This window comes from Amblyomma americanum, chromosome 7, assembly GCF_052857255.1.
Source record: "Amblyomma americanum isolate KBUSLIRL-KWMA chromosome 7, ASM5285725v1, whole genome shotgun sequence".
Classification (NCBI taxonomy): Eukaryota; Metazoa; Arthropoda; class Arachnida; order Ixodida; family Ixodidae; genus Amblyomma; species Amblyomma americanum.
Window position 1 is genome coordinate 55,696,354 of NC_135503.1, and position 17,965 is coordinate 55,714,318.

General features: G+C 48.2%; 1 protein-coding gene across 5 annotated transcripts in view; it reads left to right on the plus strand.

Moving 5' to 3' along the window:
* Positions 1-17,965, plus strand: part of LOC144099149 (uncharacterized) — a 67,187-nt gene that overhangs the window by 21,870 nt on the left and 27,352 nt on the right. For 3 of the 5 annotated variants that reach the window (XM_077632260.1, XM_077632263.1, XM_077632261.1), the window contains exons 8-15: positions 1,559-1,635; positions 1,830-1,869; positions 1,926-2,003; positions 5,416-5,486; positions 5,686-5,725; positions 9,636-9,713; positions 11,934-12,317; positions 16,910-17,004. In XM_077632260.1, coding sequence (XP_077488386.1) covers positions 1,559-1,635; positions 1,830-1,869; positions 1,926-2,003; positions 5,416-5,486; positions 5,686-5,725; positions 9,636-9,713; positions 11,934-12,317; positions 16,910-17,004 — 863 coding nt within the window. The remainder of the gene's footprint in view (positions 1-1,558; positions 1,636-1,829; positions 1,870-1,925; positions 2,004-5,415; positions 5,487-5,685; positions 5,726-9,635; positions 9,714-11,933; positions 12,318-16,909; positions 17,005-17,965) is intronic. The other 2 variants (XM_077632264.1, XM_077632262.1) reach the window with 1 other exon arrangement.

Below are 17,965 nucleotides of genomic sequence, written 5' to 3' on the forward strand. Positions count from 1 at the left end.
AGAGTTCGGGCTTCAGTTTCTTTTGGGCTGTGATGTGGAAGGCTCTCACATAGAAGCATCAGAAGTCCGGTGCACTCGCGCAGCAAACAACGGAGAAATGGAAGCATCAATGTTCTGTGAGTGCTTGCGACTAGTGGCGGCTATGTGTAGAAACCCTTCTGCTTCGTAGCCCACGGAAATCAAACCAAAGATCCGGAAGAAGGTCAGAGCCGTAATTAATTACCTAACGCACATTGTGGCATATATTCATAGTTGCATTGTTGCTAAGGCACTGCGCATTGTTGCAAACAAAAAAGCGGTACATGGATTATTGATGTTCCTAGTTCTTTAAAACGACCAAGCAACTGACACCTGCTCGAAGGCCAGCCGCGATGAAATTTTGCATTGCCCAGATGTCCTCTTAATGTGCTGCTTAAGCCATCAAAGCAATTGTAACAAAGTTCCACACCTTTTAAAGAATTGGTACCGTTGTCTGTAGCAGATGACGCTCGCACCTGGTGTCATACAGTGCAGTCAGGCAAGTTGCAAGATAGGTCCGGAAAACCGAGATCCCTCCTCGGGCAGGGTCCGTTGGGAGTGAGCGCATTATGGAGAGCATGAAGTGCAGGGCTGGAGGCTAGAGCGTGGCTTGGCAGTCCTAGGTTTGGTAATGTGGTGAAGTCCTTTAAGGGGCGATTACCATGCCGAAACGGGGTGCGGCTGTCGGGGGTGCAGGAACATGTGTGCCACATGCGCTGCCGAAGTACGGAAAATAGCGAGCTTTGTGCAGCATATGGTGATCAGTTTTCTTTCACGTTGCATTGTAGGAGAGCACTTGCCTCGCCTGGTCAGAATGAATTAAGTCTGCATTGTCTGTAGCGATTCCAGCCATAAAACAGACTTCTTGCAAAAGCTGCACGATATGCATTATCTCTAAGTGGCTGCAGAAGACAAAAGCTGATTACACGAAGCAAAATGCGGTCCTTGTTCGCGGGCCTTCATTTTCAGTGCTGTAAATTCATGTGGTTGGCATTACACACTTGTAACATATGCCTACGTGCCGTGTTTCTACGGGCAGCAGTGATCCTTCGAAGCACCACAACTATGATGCCGAGTGATTCCGAGTGTTGTCGTTTATAAGTCATTTATGGCGCATGGTAACAGCTTTACTTTTTAAGGTTTCGGTTTTAAAAACGACAGCCTTTGAGAGTGATTCCTGATGCACTTACTTGTATTATGAATCTTATCTCTTGTTTTTAGAGCTCTCTTTTGACACAGCATTGGCAAAAAGTTTTTTTACAGGGCGAAACATTTTGTGGCAGTTGGCCACATTGTGCTTGATATTGTTAGCTCATAATGTAAGAGCTGTGCTAGAAATTTCTGAAGAACAGTGGTTTTCGAGAAAGAATGTCATTGCTGGTCATGTCAAATGCTCCGGCCAAGTCTGTATCTGCGTCGGCTGTTGTGGAGGGCTTCACACCATGAATGCGTGTTTAGTATTGCTCCTCTGTCGATGGTTAATTGATGGCCTCTGTGTGATCAAGCAGTTGGCTGTGAGAAGGAGGTTCTGTTTCTTCAGTGAACCTGCTGTGGTTGGAGGTGGAGAGGGCTACCAAGGAACTGGAGGAGGAGAAGAAGAAAGCAGACGCTGCAGTGGTATGTTTTACTTCTTATTTTGCCCCCCTTTTCAAATGCGGGAAACTGCTGCTATGTTCAGATGGGAAAAGGAAATGGTAGTACTCGTAGTACTCTTTTGTCTCTCGTTTCACGGTCTTTTGCTGTTTTCTCTTCATGGGCCTTGGCATCGGTCCATAAGCAGACTGTTGTAGAGTGCTGGCTTGTACATGCAGGAAGAGTGCAAGAAGATTGCCCAGCAGCTCAGGCACCAAGGTAAGTTTCATTCCATACCACCCTTGCTGTGGCAGCTGCAGTCTGTTCGTTTGCAGGGCTCCTGACCAAGGAACTAGAGGAGGAGCTGGCATGCATCACGGGCCTCCCAGTGCAGCAGCTGGGAAATACAGAAGGTGGGGGACATGTGCAGCTTCCTCTTCCGGCTGAGGTGCATGCTTGCACGAGGAGAGGCAGTGGGCAGTTGGCCCTTGCCACCAGTAGTGTCATACATGCTCAAACCCAGCCGTATTTTAATTGGCTCAATGTGGCACATCTCCAAAGGACATGCAAACTAAGGAGCATCATTAGATAATCCACTGGATATCCAAACCTTTTTCATTTGTGTAACCATTCTTTTTATCTTTTTTCATATATCCATCTGCAGTGAGCGCTGCTCAAAAAACAAAAAATCCTATGAGCATCAGTGCCCTGTGATTGTGTCTTAACAGTCCTGTAACAGCTCTGGGTCTGCGATAGCGAGGAAGAAGTGTGCCCTATCTATTTGACTGATCGTGGGCTGGTGTAGTACATAATCATCATTGTCTAAGTGCATTCAGTGCAAAATAGAGACTGCTCTATTCATCTGGATGTGCTCAGAGCTGGCTGGAAGCCATTTGAGACATTGACCCACGTGAAGCGCTGTTGGAATGTAGAGAATCCCGCTTTGACTGGCATGACAGTGCCATTCCACACATGCATGCACTGCATTGGAGTATTACTGAGGCTAGCAGCAGTAGCTTTGAAAGTGCGGCCACCTTCAGCTCCACTTGTTAGACTGGTGAGTCAGCGCTCCAATGAAATGGTGGAAATGGTGTCTGGGTATTTTCCTTTTTCCTTATGTGAGAGTTAAAAGAACAAGCTTTTAGGAGAGCCATACGGCTAATCTCTCAGTAGTGGAACTGGCCGCTCACTGCTTTGCTCGGGAGAATGAGACTCAAAGTATACATCAGCTCGGTGCTTGCGTGATAATACAATATGAGATAACCAAGGTGGGCTTCTCTGCAGAATGTTCACCTAAGCTGCTTTTCAAACTGAAAAGGAAAAAAATTGGCTTGGTCAAACCTGGAGTGACGTGAGAGCTACATCTGGCCGAGTGGAGCTCTCTCAATCGAATTGCAAAGTCAGTCTTTCGCCGCTCCATTTCGCTGGGTGTTCCTTCTTCATCTTTGTCCCTCGACGTGGATTCACACTCTCCCCCTCTCCAGTCGCCCCCACTCGGTTTTGCCGGCGTGCTGCGCCACCGGCAGCAGCAGCTGCTTCGCACCACGGGACCAGCCACGGCGCCGCCACGGAGCTCAAGGGGTGCCATGCTGAAGGCTCGAAGTGGTGTCGTAGTGTAGCTGTCGCTACAAAAGGAAATAATAAGGAGGACGTGGGAAGGAAGATGGAAAAGAGAGTGCAGAGGGAGGGATAGGAACTGACTTCACCTGGATAAGTAAGCTTGGCTGATCTACAAAAAGAAAACAGAAGCCAGAATGATGCATTGCAGTTGCCTCATGGGAGTAAAGACACCAATTTGTCAGGCTTTGTATTTATGTATTTATAATTCAGCACAGGTTGTGCCTTAGGAATGATGGAACTAGAAAAGATATATGCCGCAGTATGTGTTAAGTAACTAATTATAGCCCGACCCTTATTCTAGAGTTCGGGCTTCAGTTTCCTTTGGGCTATGGTGTGGAAGGCTCTCACATAGAAGCATCACAAGTTGTGTGCAGTCGCGTAGCAAACAACGGAGAAATGGAAGCATCACTGTTCTGTGAGTGCTTGCGACTAGTGGCAGATCTGTGCAGAAACCCTTGTGCGTCATAGCCCACGGAAACCAAAACCAAAGCTCTGGGAGAAGGTTAGAACTGTAATTAATTATCTAATGCACAATGTGGCATTTATTCATAGTTGCATTGTTGCTAAGGCCCTGCGCACTGTTACAAACAAAAAAGCGGTACCTGGAGTATTGATGTTCCTAGTTCTTTAAATGACCAAGCACCTGACACCCGCTCAAAGGCCAGGCGCAACGAAATTTTGCATTGCCCAGATAGCCTCTTAATGTTCTGGGTAAGTCATCAAACTAGTTGTAACAAAATTACACACCTGTTAAAAAATTGGTATCGTCTTTAGCAGACGACGCTCGCACCTGGTGTCATACTGTGCAGTCAGGCAAGTTGCAAGATAGGTCCGGAAAACCGAGATCCCTCCTCTGGCAGGGCCCGTTGGGAGTGATGCATTATGGAGAGCATGAATTGCAGGGCTGGAGGGTAGAACGTGGCTTGGCAGTCCTAGGTTTGGTAATGTGGTAAAGTTCTTTAAGGGGCGATTACCATGCCTAAACGGTGTGCAGCTGTCGGGGGTGCTGGAACATGTGTGCCACATGTGCTTCCGAAGTACGGAAAATCGCAAGCTTAGTGCAGCCTATGGTGATCAGTTTTCTTTCACGTTGCATTCCTAGAGAGTACTTGCCTGGCTTGGTCAGAATGAATTGAAAGTCTGCACTATCAGCACCATCTCTAGGTACCTGCAGAAGACAAAAGCTTATGACACGAAACAAAATGCCGTCCCTGTTCACGGGCGTTCATTTACAGTGCTGTAAATTTATGTGATTGGCATTACACACATGTAACACATGCCCACTTGCTGTGTTTCTACGGGCAGCAGTGATCCTCCCCCGCGGTCTTACCCGTGTGCAGAGGAGGTTGCGCTTAGGAGGATCCGGGTCAGGGTTGCCCTCAAACCAGCCGTCACTCGGAAGTGGCCTCAGTACCGAGATATGTTTCCTCGGCCAGGGTGTCCGATATGTAAACATGAGGACATTGAAGCTGACATTCATCACTTACTGTGGGACTGCCCAGCTCTCAAGTCTACAAGGATCCGGCGCCTTGATGGTAGCGGGTCTTTCACCTAGCAACCCTGCTTCATACATTGCCTGGACGCAGGGACCGTGCCATCGTTCTTTACTGGACTTCATCAATCCAGCCAGCCTTTTTTTATTCATTTAATCTCTACTACATCCTTCATCACACCTTCAACCATCATTGATGCCCTGGGTCAACAAATTTCGCTAAAAAAAAAAAAAAAACTGTGGTGCCGAGTTTTTCCGAGTGATCCCATTCATATTCGTTTATGGCACTTGGTAACGGCTTTTCTTTTTAATGTTTGGGTTTCAAAAACAACAACCTTTGAGAGTGAATCCTGATTCACTTACTTCTATTACGAATGCTATCTCTTGTTTTTAGGGCTCTCATTTGACACAGCATTGGCAAAAAGTCTTTTTACAGGGCGAAACATTTTGTGGCAGTTGGCCACATTGTGCTCGATATTGTTAGCTCATCATGTAAGAGCTGGGCTAGAAATTTCTGAAGAACAGTGGTTTTCGAGATAGCATGTCATTGCCGGTCATGTCAAATGCTCCGGCCAAGTCTGTATTTGCGTCGGCTGTTATGGAGGGCTTCACACCATGAATGCGTGTTTAGTGTTGCTCCTCTGTCGCTGGTTTATTGATGGCCTCTTTGTGATCAAGCAGTTGGCTGTGAAAAGGAGGTTCTGTTTCTGCAGGGAACCTGCTGCAGATGGAGATGGAGATTACTACCGAGGAACTGGAGAAGAAAAAGACAGAGGATGTAGTGGTATGTTTTACGTCTTATTTTGCCCCCTTTTCAAATCCGGGAAGCTGCTTTTATGTTCAGATGGTAAAAACAAATGGTAGCTGGTCTTCATAGGACTCTCATCTCTCGTGTCACGCTCTTTTGTTGTTTTCTCTTCATGGGCCTTGGCGTCGGTCCATAAGCAGACTGTTGTAAATAAAGTGCTGGCTTGTTCATGCAGGAAGTGTGCAAGAAGATTGCCCAGCAGCTCAGGCCCCAAGGTAAGTTTCATTCCATACCACCAGTAAAGGTTTGCCGGTGGTGTTAGTCCGGTGATTTCCAGAAACTGGATGCACCGTTTGAAGGCTTCTCGATGATACGACTTGCAGGCGAATCGATTTAGTGAGAAACGAACTTTTATACAGGCTATTTACAGATGGGTACAAACAAAAGTTAGTATACGGCCACAACTATCCGCGGCCGGCCAAGCCGACCGCCTGCACAGAGGCGAGGGACACCGCGTCTAAAACAGTCAAACTAGCGCGCCTCGCACCAGCTCTCAACGGTCACTCCCTCCGCACTCGGCCAGACCGAGCGCCTGCCAGCTAGGAGTCGCTAGAGACCAAAAGCACACGGGTGCGGCTCCCTTCGCGGGTGCACCCCGAAGATTCCCGCGCCCCTTTCCACACGTAAAAATAAACTGCTAACTGCGGCTCATCAGTTTTGATGAATAGGAAAGCTCAGAACTGATGTCAGCGTTTTCCCTTACCCCCGAGTTCCTCCCCTCCCTAGGTGGTCTCGCAATCCTTCGCAAAGGGGACAGGGATCCAAGGTCGAGGCCGGCAGATAGCCCCGCCGTCCGGAGCGGCGAAGGAAACCGCAAGGACGAATGGGGAGACTAACCAAAAAGGCATGAGTCCCCTTCTAACGGCGTGCACCAAAGCAAAACAAAATAAAACAAAACCGGACGCGCAGCCTAGGTCACTGCCCTCTCGCGGAATATTTGCAACACATGTACAAAAAGATGCGACAGCGCGCCGAACCCTACACCTTCCCCCCAAGACTCGGCTAATCTGTTCAGAGATAAGCCGAGGCAACAAACAACAATAAAGGGTTCGGCAAGTGGCGGTTGAGTACCTCTGCACGAGCAAGCAACCAAAGCCTGCGAGCCCGCATGCTGTGACCCTTCGTCAAACACTCACACCCATCCCGAGGACAATGCTAATGACAGCGCCAATGACAAATACTCTCAATCTTGTAACTAAGACAGCACATCATTCTGAGGGCACTCAAACATCTGTAATATGCAAACAAAGACAGTTCCGATCAGTTTATATCACACTGTCCGTAATCACTGAAGCACACAAGGTAAAATCAGCATCGCTGCCGCACAAGAACATTCGGTCATGTCCATGTCTGTAGTCCCTGAACACTGAGTCCTGCCAACTCTGGATCCCCCACACCCACCTACTGCATCCGCGCTTACTCGAGCCTTTTGTTTCATCTCGAGACGTGCTACCAAGGCTAGCCGTGTTGCACACCTGCGCACGGGTCCTTGTTGGGACATGGCGAGTCCTGTTAAAGGTGGAGTGGGCATGGCCAATGCAGCCTACGATTCAGCGGCGTCCTCCCGAGTCAAACACTCGCACCCGCCGTCTACGACCGAATATCGGTGCGGCACAGGCGGTCAGCGCAGTGACATTCCGTTCGCGCTGCTGTCTATCCAACTTACGACCCTCGTTGGCGGCCAGCGCACTCAGGCCACGCGCCTTTACTATGGACAGAGCCATGTTTTCTGAGGCCTTTATGCTTTGCGTGCTCAACTGCTGTAGCGTCTTTACGCTGGACGCCAGTCCCTCGGGTTGCATAGGCAAAGGCACGCCAAGATCGTACCGTGATTTGGCGTGCGTCGCAAACTTTTGACGTGTTTCCGTGCTCTGTTCACGGTAAAGGACGCAGACACTGTCCACACCAGCTGATCTGCCGTAAGGCAATCTCTCCACTGTAGCATTGCTTGTACCCGTGTCCGCTGTCTCAGAATCAGCTCTAGTCAGCTGCGACACCTGCGCCTCAAGCGACGCCGCTACCGCTGAGCTCGATGTTTCATCCACGTCACTGATGAAACACCTCCGACGCACCGCTTCCATGTCGATGCGCAAAGAAAGTTCACACTGGACGCCTGCGCCTGGCGAGCCGCCCTTTTCCTCATGCTCATGAGGTTCAGCGCAAAAGTCCGTCATGCCCTTACGTGCGTCGCCCACCGGATGGGTTTTATCGGTCTTCCCCTCCACGGGGCTCATCTCCAAGCCAGCAGGTAGGGACCGCTGTTCTCTTTCAACCTGGATTGCTGACTGAGCAGCATCCGGCAACTCAACGCCAGCAATCTCTACATTGTTTGCCGGGACATGCGCTTCGCTCGAAGTGCTTTCGATCCCTACCGGCTTCAAGCTGCAGCAACTAACCACCTCTTCTGTTACACTGCTCAGCGATTCGTTGCCATCTCCTCTACCCGGAGGGGGTGATCGGCTCTGAGCTCGCTCTAGCGGTACCACCTCCTGCTGCGCACTTCACTCTTTCTGGAGAGATTCTTTCATCTCCTTGTACTCCTGTTTAGCTATCGCTAGTTTGCGCTCGAGAGATTCCAGGTTGACATCGTCCAGCTTATTTTCGAGGTAACTACCTCTCCCGGACCATAAGGCGAACCTGGCATAATGCCCACTCGAACACCTGAATGTGGCAGCGATCTCTACATTGTTTGCCGGGACTTGCGCATTGATCGAAGCGCTCTCAATCCCTACCGGCTTCAAGCTGCAGCAACCAACCACATCCTCTGTTACACGGCTCAGCGATTCGTTGCCGCCTCCTCTACCCGGAGGGGGTGATCGGCTCTGAGCTCGCTCTAGCGGTACCACCTCCTGCTGCGCACTTCGCTCTTTCTGGAGAGATTCTTTCATCTCCTTGTACTCTTGTTTGGCTATTGCTAGTTCGCGCTCGAGGAATTCCAGGCTGACATCTGAATGCGGTCATCACACCCGTTGCTCCCTAACCCTGCAGCTCGAGCGCTACGGAGGCAAGCAAATGGGAAGGGGGACTCACTCTGCCGTCGCGTCGCTGCCCATGGCTCCTGCGACCTCTCCGAACCTCTCAGTCAGATGCCGCCTCGTCCTTTCCCACAGCTGCAGCACTCTCTTCCTCGGAGGCCTCTTGTTGCCTCCTCGTTGCTCAGGGATACCACTCTGTGTCTGTTGAAGGCCTTGTCTTCGGTGTTTCACGCCCGATGCGGTTCGCACCTTCGTACCCCCGTAGCCTGACGTCCTTTCGGTATCTCGCCTTGGATGCCGAATTTCGTCGTTCTCTCCGTGGATGTCTTCGTCCGTTCCTCGGGGCCGCTGCAGAGCACCAATCCTGTCGACTGCGCCAGTAAAGGTTTGCCGGTGGTGTTAGTCCAGTGATTTCCAGAAACTGGATGCACCGTTTGAAGGCTTCTCGATGATACGACTTGCAGGCGAAGCGATTTAGTGAGAAACGAACTTTTATACAGGCTATTTACAGATGGGTACAAACAAAAGTCAGTATACGGCCACAACTATCCGCGGCCGGCCTGCACAGAGGCGAGGGACACCGCGTCTCAACAGTCAAACTGGCGCGCCTCGCACCAGCTCTCAACGGTCACTCCCTCCGCACTCGGCCAGACCGAGCGCCTGCCAGCTAGGAGTCGCTAGAGACCAAAAGCACACGGGTGCGGCTCCCTTCGCAGGTGCACCCCGAAGATGCCCGCGCCCCTTTCCACACGTAAAAATAAACTGCTAACTGCAGCTCATCAGTTTTGACGAATAAAAAAGCTCAGAACTGATGTCAGCGTTTTCCCCTACCCCCGAGTTTCTCCCCTCCCTAGGTGGTCTCACAATCCTTCGCAAAGGGGACAGGGATCCAAGGTCGAGGCCGGCAGATAGCCCCGCCGTCCGGAGCAGCGAAGGAAACCGCAAGGACGAATGGGGAGACTAACCAAAAAGGCATGAGTCCCCTTCTAACGGCGTGCACCAAAGCAAAACAAAATAAAACAAAACCGGACGCGCAGCCTAGGTCACTGCCCTCTCGCGGAATATTCGCAACACATGTACAAAAAGATGCGACAGCGCGCCGAACCCTACACCACCCTTGCTGTGGCAGCTGCAGCATGTTTGTTTGCAGGGCTCCTGACCAGGGAACTAGAGGAGGAGCTCGCATGCATCACGGACCCCTCAATGGAGCTGCTGGGAACTAGAGAAGGTGGGGGGCATGTGCTGCTTCCGCTTCCGGCTGAGGTGCATGCTTGCACGAGGAGAGGCAGTGGGCAGTTGGCCCTTGCCACCAGTTGTGCCATACATGCTCGACCCCTGCCGTATTTTAGTTGGCTCAATGTGGCACATCTCCAAAGGACATGCAAACTAAGGAGCATCATTAGATCATGCATTGGATATCCAAACCTTTTTAATTTGTGTAGCCATTCTTTTTATCTTTTTTCATATATCCATCCGCAGTGAGCGCTGCTCAAAAAACAAAAAATCTCCTATGAGCATCAGTGCCCTGTGATTGTGTCTTAACAGTCCTGTAACAGCTCTGGGTCCCTGTATGCGACACCGAGGAAGAAGCGTGCCCTGTCTATTTGACCGATCGTGGGCTGGTGTATTGCATAATCATCGTCTAAGTGCATTCAGTGCAAAGTAGAGACTGCTCTATTCATCTGGCTGTGCTCAGAGCTGGCTGGAAGCCATTTGAGACATTGATCCATGTGGAGCGCTGTTGGAATGTAGAGAATCTCGCTTTGACTGGCATGACAGTGCCATTCCACATGTGCACGCACTGAATTGGGGTATTGCTGTGGCTCGCAGCAGTAGCTTTGAAAGTACAGCCACCTTCAGCTCCATTTATTAGCCTGGCGAGTCAGTGCTCCAGTGAAATAGGAGAGGAAGTGGCCTGAACATTTGCGCGCGGTTGTGCTATCAGTAACTGAAATTTTCACATGTGAACAACTTTTACTTGACTCGTGATGTGACGACCTCACCATGAGAAACTTTTCAGGTCTTTTTTTTTAAAAACTTCTTTGCTAGCAGACTGTCAAAGGCGGCCATGCAGCTGCTCTGAATTTCAGCTTGGAAACACCGTCAGATTATTAGCTTTTGCTGGCTACCAGGAGCCGGGTAGAATGCTAGCACTCATTAGTGGCCTAGTAGCAATCATGCTGTGATTAGTGCCATTTCTAGCATTTTCTTGATGTGTGCATTGCACAAGCCTCAGTTGTGTGTTTGTTTTTTGCGCACTCAGTTTTGTGGTGTCTTTTGCAGTGTAATTTCTGAGCTCGTTAATTTGACTCTCATTAATTCAGAAAACTGGATAATTTGAACCGCCGCCGTAGTTGCGGCCAATGCCTCTGCAGGTCTGTTAGTTGCACGCTCGCTATATAAGATGCTGCAGGTCTCTCACTGGTTCATTCAAACTGGCTTCCCAAGGGAGGCCTCGTCTAAATATGATTGGCATGGCAAGTGATCGTCAAAATAGTCCTACTCACACCCGAATTGCATGCTGCAGAGTCCCCTACACACCTCTGATGTGCATGTAATGGCAGGCACGGTGATGTATGGGCGGTCCTGTCTCTGAGTATAGGTTGAGCATGTGGTACTGGTAGCGCTTTTCTGAGCTTCGCACAAGCCCCGTGCCAGCCCGTGGCGGCGCCGAGTATCGGTCGTGTATCAGCCAGGCAACTGAGCCCATATGCAAGCCACTTCGAGCGCTGATGCACTGCTGAAGCTTTCCCTCACTTCTGTCTGCGTGGTTCTTCTTTTGCTCTGAAACTGTGCTCATCACATGCAGTTCGCTTTGCAGTAAAGTGTCCTCACACGCGACGCAGCCGCTTTTGGGGTTCTTCACTGTATCACACTGTGAAGGGTTCTGAGATGCCCTTATCATTTTGGAGCACATCTACTTTGACGCTTCCAACAATGTGCACACAACAGTGCATTGATGGAAATGTGAAAAGTAGTTACTGTTGCTCTGTTTTGATCTCAAAAGCAGGCAACCATTGCCCATTCTTTCATTAAATGAATTTACCGTGCTGGAACTGGTTCTTGTCAGTTTTTTTCGGGATCATTCAATAATTTGAGCTCTGAACAAACATTTTTTTGTGCACCCTTGATGTTTGAATTAATGAGCTTTTACTGTGTTAGTGTCTGACTATGGCGTGGCTTGAGAGAGTTGCTCTTTTTATGTTTTACAGTTGCTCGAGTTGTTTAAAAAGATGAGAGTTTCTGATAACATTAGAAGGTATTGAACATGAAAAAGGGTCTGAATGCATGTTTGCAGTGCAAAGAAAAGGTTTCCTTGTGGTTGCACAGACAGATCTCACTGTGTCCTTGCCTTCATTATTTCTTCTTTGGAATGAGGGGGGTTGGGGGGTTGGCTTTCTACCTGAACTTGGCAGAAAACAGATGGCTGTATTCTCCTATGCTGCAGTTGACAGCAGCAGCGAAATGGATGCAAGCGATGAAGCTGACCCAGGGAGTCTGCGTTTGGAAGAGCTACTGGCAGCTGATGAGCACGAGCCACCGGAGCCAAGCCTAGAGGAGTGCTTATCCGCCATAGCTGAGATGAAGATTCCGCGTGCACTTTCTCCACTCCCTCCATCACCGCCACTAACTGGTCGGCCTCCTACATCAGTGGCATCTCTGGCACCAGTGCAGTTCGCACCACCTACGGCTCCGTTGCAGCCAGCATTGCCAGCTGGCGAACCACCCCCACCTGTCCCAAAACAACCACAGCTGACATGGCCTCCTCGGCCGGTGCAGTCGATACCTGTATTGGATCCGCTGCTGTCGGAACAAGGGCCAAAAGATGAATGTAGGTCTCCTTCCCCACGTATATATGGTGGACCACCATCAACAAACAGTGTGTCATAGAAGGTGGAGGATGACACTATTGTAATTTTCAGATTTTACAGCTTTGACATTCAGTGCTGGAGATGTCGCATACAGTTGTGATATGCACTCAGAGTTCCTGTGCTGGCCTTTATTGCAGTGACGCTACTCTTGTGTCGTGCACCAAACCAGATAAGCTGCGCCATCCAGTCTACCTTTCTTCGGTGTGATTCCAGCTACGATCAAAGGTGGTGCTTAATTATGATGCAAAAATTATTTGGTGGTATGATTAACTCGCACACATGCGATGATTTCCGCCTAAATGGAAAATTGCATCTGTCAAGACGCCGTCTTTGGTGAGTGCTGACAAGCGGCAGCTTGTGGGCAAAAAGCCTGTGCGGATGCTTCACGCAGGCATGGCCGCGATGCGTAGACACCGTTTGGGGTTTTATGCCGTCAGAGTTTTGGGCCAGGCAAATGGCAGTTACTCTTGTAAGGTTCATTTGTGAAAGTCTCACAGGCAGCGTGGCCGATGGTGAAACTGCAAGGTGCGATCCGTCCATCCACTTGAGGCTAAGAGCCATGTAATTGTGCAGGATTGGCCTCAAGATTTTTCTGCCATGTAACGTTTCATCTCAGCTCAGAGGCATTCGTGATCAATGCCTATAGCTTGGGCAATATCTAGGGAATTGCTAGCGTTTGTGGTTGAATGTGAAGCAGGCTTACTGGGGTAGCCTCAAAGCGAGCTTAAAGTTTGTGTGAGACAGGACAATGCAGGGCTTCCATGGATATTTTCGTGCTTTCTGTTAAATGCGTGTATCGGCCATCATTTGCACTGTGTGTGGAAAATTTTTGATGCTCGTGCAGTATGTTCGTGATGAAGATTGCAGCTGCACAGCGTGCTCTTGCACATGGGCTTCTTGCGTTTGTTTTTTCGTTGCAACAGAACACCATTTCTGGGGACGTCCAATCTACCCAAAACTCAGTGCCTTAGCCCTGATGCCTATTTTAATGCCACATCGATCTCATTCATACAGTCAGTGGTCATTATAAATTAACACAACTGCATGAAGTTGCTATGTTTACAGTTATAAATTCGTTCGATTTGTGCAACATGGTGAGACTAGTGCTCCTCCTTTTGTAAAAAAAAATGACGCTCAGTTTGCATAGTTGAGCTAGATGCGAATTAGGTGTGTTAGCATTTCAGTTTTCACTTCAGTTTCGGTGTTCGGATCCATTGTTGACGGATGGAAGCGATTCGGACAGCAATGCTAATGGTCATATATGCAGGATTGGTCACACTGTAGTTTACTTTCGTGGACCTCTGGAGGTCCTCATACCACTTCTGGAGCAGCGGTTAAGCAATGTGCCACTGCCTTGTGATGACAGGTGCTGCCATCGGTGGGGCTTCTGAGGCTCATGTTGCCCTTCCCGAGCAACCTCTTGTGACCAATCATTAATATAACTTTAGTACAACTTGTCACCTGCCACGGTGGGCAGTTTGCCCACAACCCGGTGGGCTGTGGCAAGTAAGCAACCAGCCAGGTGCCAGGTGCCGCTTTTCTTTAATTATGAAGTTTCTGTGGAAACTGTATTGCTTTCCTTTCTAGCCATATGGCTATGCTTGGGTGGATGCCAATGAGTAATTTGCAGTCAAAATTTAGGTCGCAATCATAAGTTGCAATCAGCCACTGCGGTGGCTCAGTGGCTATGGTACTCAGCTGCTGACCCTAAAGATGCAGGTTCGATCCCGGTCGCGGCGATGGCATTTCTGTGGATGCGAAACCCTAGAGACCCGTGCAGTGCATGTTAAAGAACCCTGGGTGGTCGAAATTATCGAAAGCCCTCCACTACGGCATCCCTCATAGCTCGACTTGATTTGGGACATTAAACACCATAAACCAGACCTAAGTTATAATAAAAGTTTAAAAGTGACACTGGCATCAAGGCACATTAGCAAACACGAAATGATAGGCAAGGCTGAGAACCATCGCGCAAAAGCTGAGTTCGAAGACAGTTGGCATAGGAGCTGCTGGTGTCTTTGAGAGGACTCCTGCCTTGGTGGCTCAGTGGTTAGGGCTCTCAGCTACTGAGCCAGAGTACCCGGGTTTGAATCCGGCCACAGCGGCTGCGTTTTGATGGAAATGAAATACAAAAGGAGCCAGTGTGTTATTGTGCAATGTCGGTGCAGATTAAAGATCCCCAGGCGGTCAAACTTAATCTGGACCCCTCCACTACGGCTCCTCTTTCTCTCCATCTTCTTCCATTCCCACTTTTCTTCCTTCTCTCATGGCATGGTTGAGGTGTCCTCCAAGCAGTGAGAGTGTTACTGCGTCTTCCGTTTCCTGATAACCAATCTTTTTTCTTTTTTTTTTTTTTGAGGGAATATTGCTGCAGTGTTTGCATTGCCTTTGTGGCAAAAAAAATAAGTGTTTCATGGAATAAAACCTATGCCATCGAAGGTGGCAGCTCATGAAGCATTGTTTCGCGGCATCGCCTGATGCACAGCAGCATGCATGCGAAGACAGCGGACATCTGAAATTTGGCAACAGGAGCATCACTGAGAGTTTCTCCGCTCTTCTCCAGTGCAGTGAGGAGAAGCCTGAACATTATCGCGGTTTTTATCGTCGATTAGGACACAGTTTCAAATGCTAGTGCCAAAATACTTCGCATGCTTTACCTAGAAGCTCCTTAGGTTGGAATTCTTGAATAACCTCGAATTCTTAAAAAACCATGTCAGCTTCTCCTTAAGAGATTCCTTGGCATTGTTCAGTTTTGCTATCTGTAACGCTTTGAAAGACCAGTGCTAGGATAGAACAGAGAACAAAACTCTGGCCCTTTCATTTATGGCCTGCATTGTTCCACTGCTTCTTCATTGCAGCACCAGCAGCTAACTTTTCTGTAGTTAGGAACAGTCTGTGTTGTAAGAGTGATGTTTACCTTCACTAAGCTGAAATTTTTATATTGCTTTGTTGATCAACACAATGTGCATAGTCCTGCCTCACCACAACCGCCATGTCACACCGTAGATATGAGGCGGTGGTGGCGGTGTATATGATACAAGATCTTGCGCGTCATTTGCACAGTTTCTCTTGAGTTGTGCTGTCAGAATTCCATTTTCTTTTGATTAGTTGTGGCACAGGTAGCGCAACCTTTATTTTTTTTTCTTTTCCCATTTTGGCATAAAATTTGTCACTCTAAACAGCTTAGCTGACTACAAACTTCGATTGGGGAAAATGACTGTCATGTCAGCTCCTTTGACTGTTTTTTCATGATTATCTTAGGGATGCAGCGAGCAGTGGCTAAGGATTTTGGTGAGCATAGAGACAGTGATAAACTTTCCCCCAGTCTTGCAAGATTATTTCAGCTAGGGTTAGATTTGAATAGCACATTTTAGAACAGGCATGCCATGCCTGTACTACATCTCAGTAATTCCTTGCAGCACAACCAAAACTGCGATGAGTGCACAGACCATGTTTTGTTGCAGCACAATGTAGCGCCAGTAAAAGTGGGCATATCGAATAGCATGCTTTAAAGCATGTGTGCACCAAAAGCTATTTCTAATTGAGCCTTAATGCATGCGCACATTGCATGTGTTATTGCCGAAGTGTAGCTTGTCTAAATTTTGCGTGCACTATAGTAGCATTTCCAACATGTCGGCGCACTTTGAAGCAGAACCACTTGCTTCAGAATCAACTTGTCACTGTTGCTGATTCATATTACCCACAGCAAAAACCATGAGTTATAAATTTACTTTGCGGTGGCTCAGTGGTTATGGTGCTCGGCTGCTGATGGCCAAAAGTCTTGTGTTCGTTCCTACACGTGGTGGATACGTTTTGATGGAGCTAAAAATGCTAGAGGCCCACGTGTTCTATGATGTCGGTGCACTTTAAAGAACCCCAGCTGGTCTTATCCGGCGCCCTGCACTGCTGCATCCCACGTAGCCTGTCTTTTTGGGACATAAACTCATAATTCATAAATTTACTTCATTTTTTATTTCGGGCTATGATTCTGCCACTGCCAGGCTTAAAGAATGTGTTTGTGGACAGATATGGTTTTCATTTTAAAGGCGAGATGGCGCCACAAGGCTTCAGTTGTCGTTGCTTATCTACATACGGTGGCGGATGTGACAAACTGTAATATCCTGCAAAATGCTTGCATTTAGCATACGTAAGAGTGTGTACTCTATTCTAAAGCTGCCTAATCTTCTTTCAGTGTTCAGTATTTAGACAGTGAAGTGTCATACTCTTTTCCAACCATACCTGCATACGCCGTGAGCAGACGATGCACAAAGGAACACATTTAATGGAATTAAAGGAACACATTTCCTATTAGCTGAAGAGGTCTCTAGCGTCCGCATTGCTGCAGGTGACTATGAGATAAAGTGTAAATAGGAACATTGGCAGCAGTAACAGCTGTTTCTTACAGTTTTCCTAAAAAAAATATTGGTGACAAGTATTTTAAATGATCACCTTACCATGCATGTATTTGCTGCACTCTTTGCTGTGAGTTAAGTAGCGATGATGCTGATTGCAGGCTGCATGAAAAAGAGATTTTTTTTCTTGCATTTTTCAGCCTGTGAAGCTTGGCAGAGCGCCAGGGAACAAGATCCGTCAATGCAGGAGCTGCCAAAGCCAAGGAAGAGGTGGTTAGCTCACAGTCATACACAGGTGATGCATTGAAGCAAATTTCAACCGCTGTTTGTTGAATTGAGGCATGCTAGGTGTTTAATGTGGCAGAACACACTGATTGTCACCGCTACCATCATCCCTATTAAGTCATTGCAGCACATCAGCTTCACTCTGCAGACATCAGCTCGCTTTTTCCCTTGTGAACAGTGTCTGTGAACAGTGTCCGTGAACAGTAACAGTGTTGTTAATTTGGCCCTGGTTAATTTGAAAATGTAGATAATTTCGACTTCTGGAGTGCGGGTGCTGGCCATTGACCATTTAAGTCTGTGGTTTTGGATGTTCTTTAATTTGGGTGCTGCTGGGCTAGCTGGCCGGTTACTCTTAATCTTTATATTCCTCATGGGAATGATGAAGAGCAAGGATGCTGTACTGTGTCAACATTGGGCTGCCTGCCACTGACAGAAGCCATCGGGTGCATTTACTAAGGCATCTTGAATTCAAGCCTCACTAGCGGGAGTAGTTGCATAGATCTGTATTGCTAAACCGGGAGGCTCAAGAAATTGGTAGCACCGTTTTTGCATTGCGCATCTGGAACACTGTAAGCTGGGTTGTGTACTGGCCCTTTATGCAACTTGCTTGACTACCACTTTTCTCAGTGGTAGTCCTGCCAACATCAGCATTTCTCTAGGAAAGTAGTGTGGTTTATAACCATGAGCTTTGTCAATGAGTTAGACAGGCAGAGCAAAGCACTGGGTCTAAAATTAACATGCAGAAAACCAAATTAATGGTCAACAGTCTAGCAACGCAACAACAGTTCACAATTGGTAGCAAGGTGCTGGAAGTGGTAGAGGAATATATTCCTTAGGGCACGTAGGGACTGCTGATCCTGATCTTAAGATGGAAATAACTAGAAGATTAAAAATGGGGTGGAGTGCATATGGCAGCTTCTCTCAGATCATGATTGGCATTTTGCCAATATCCCTCAAGACAAAAGTATACA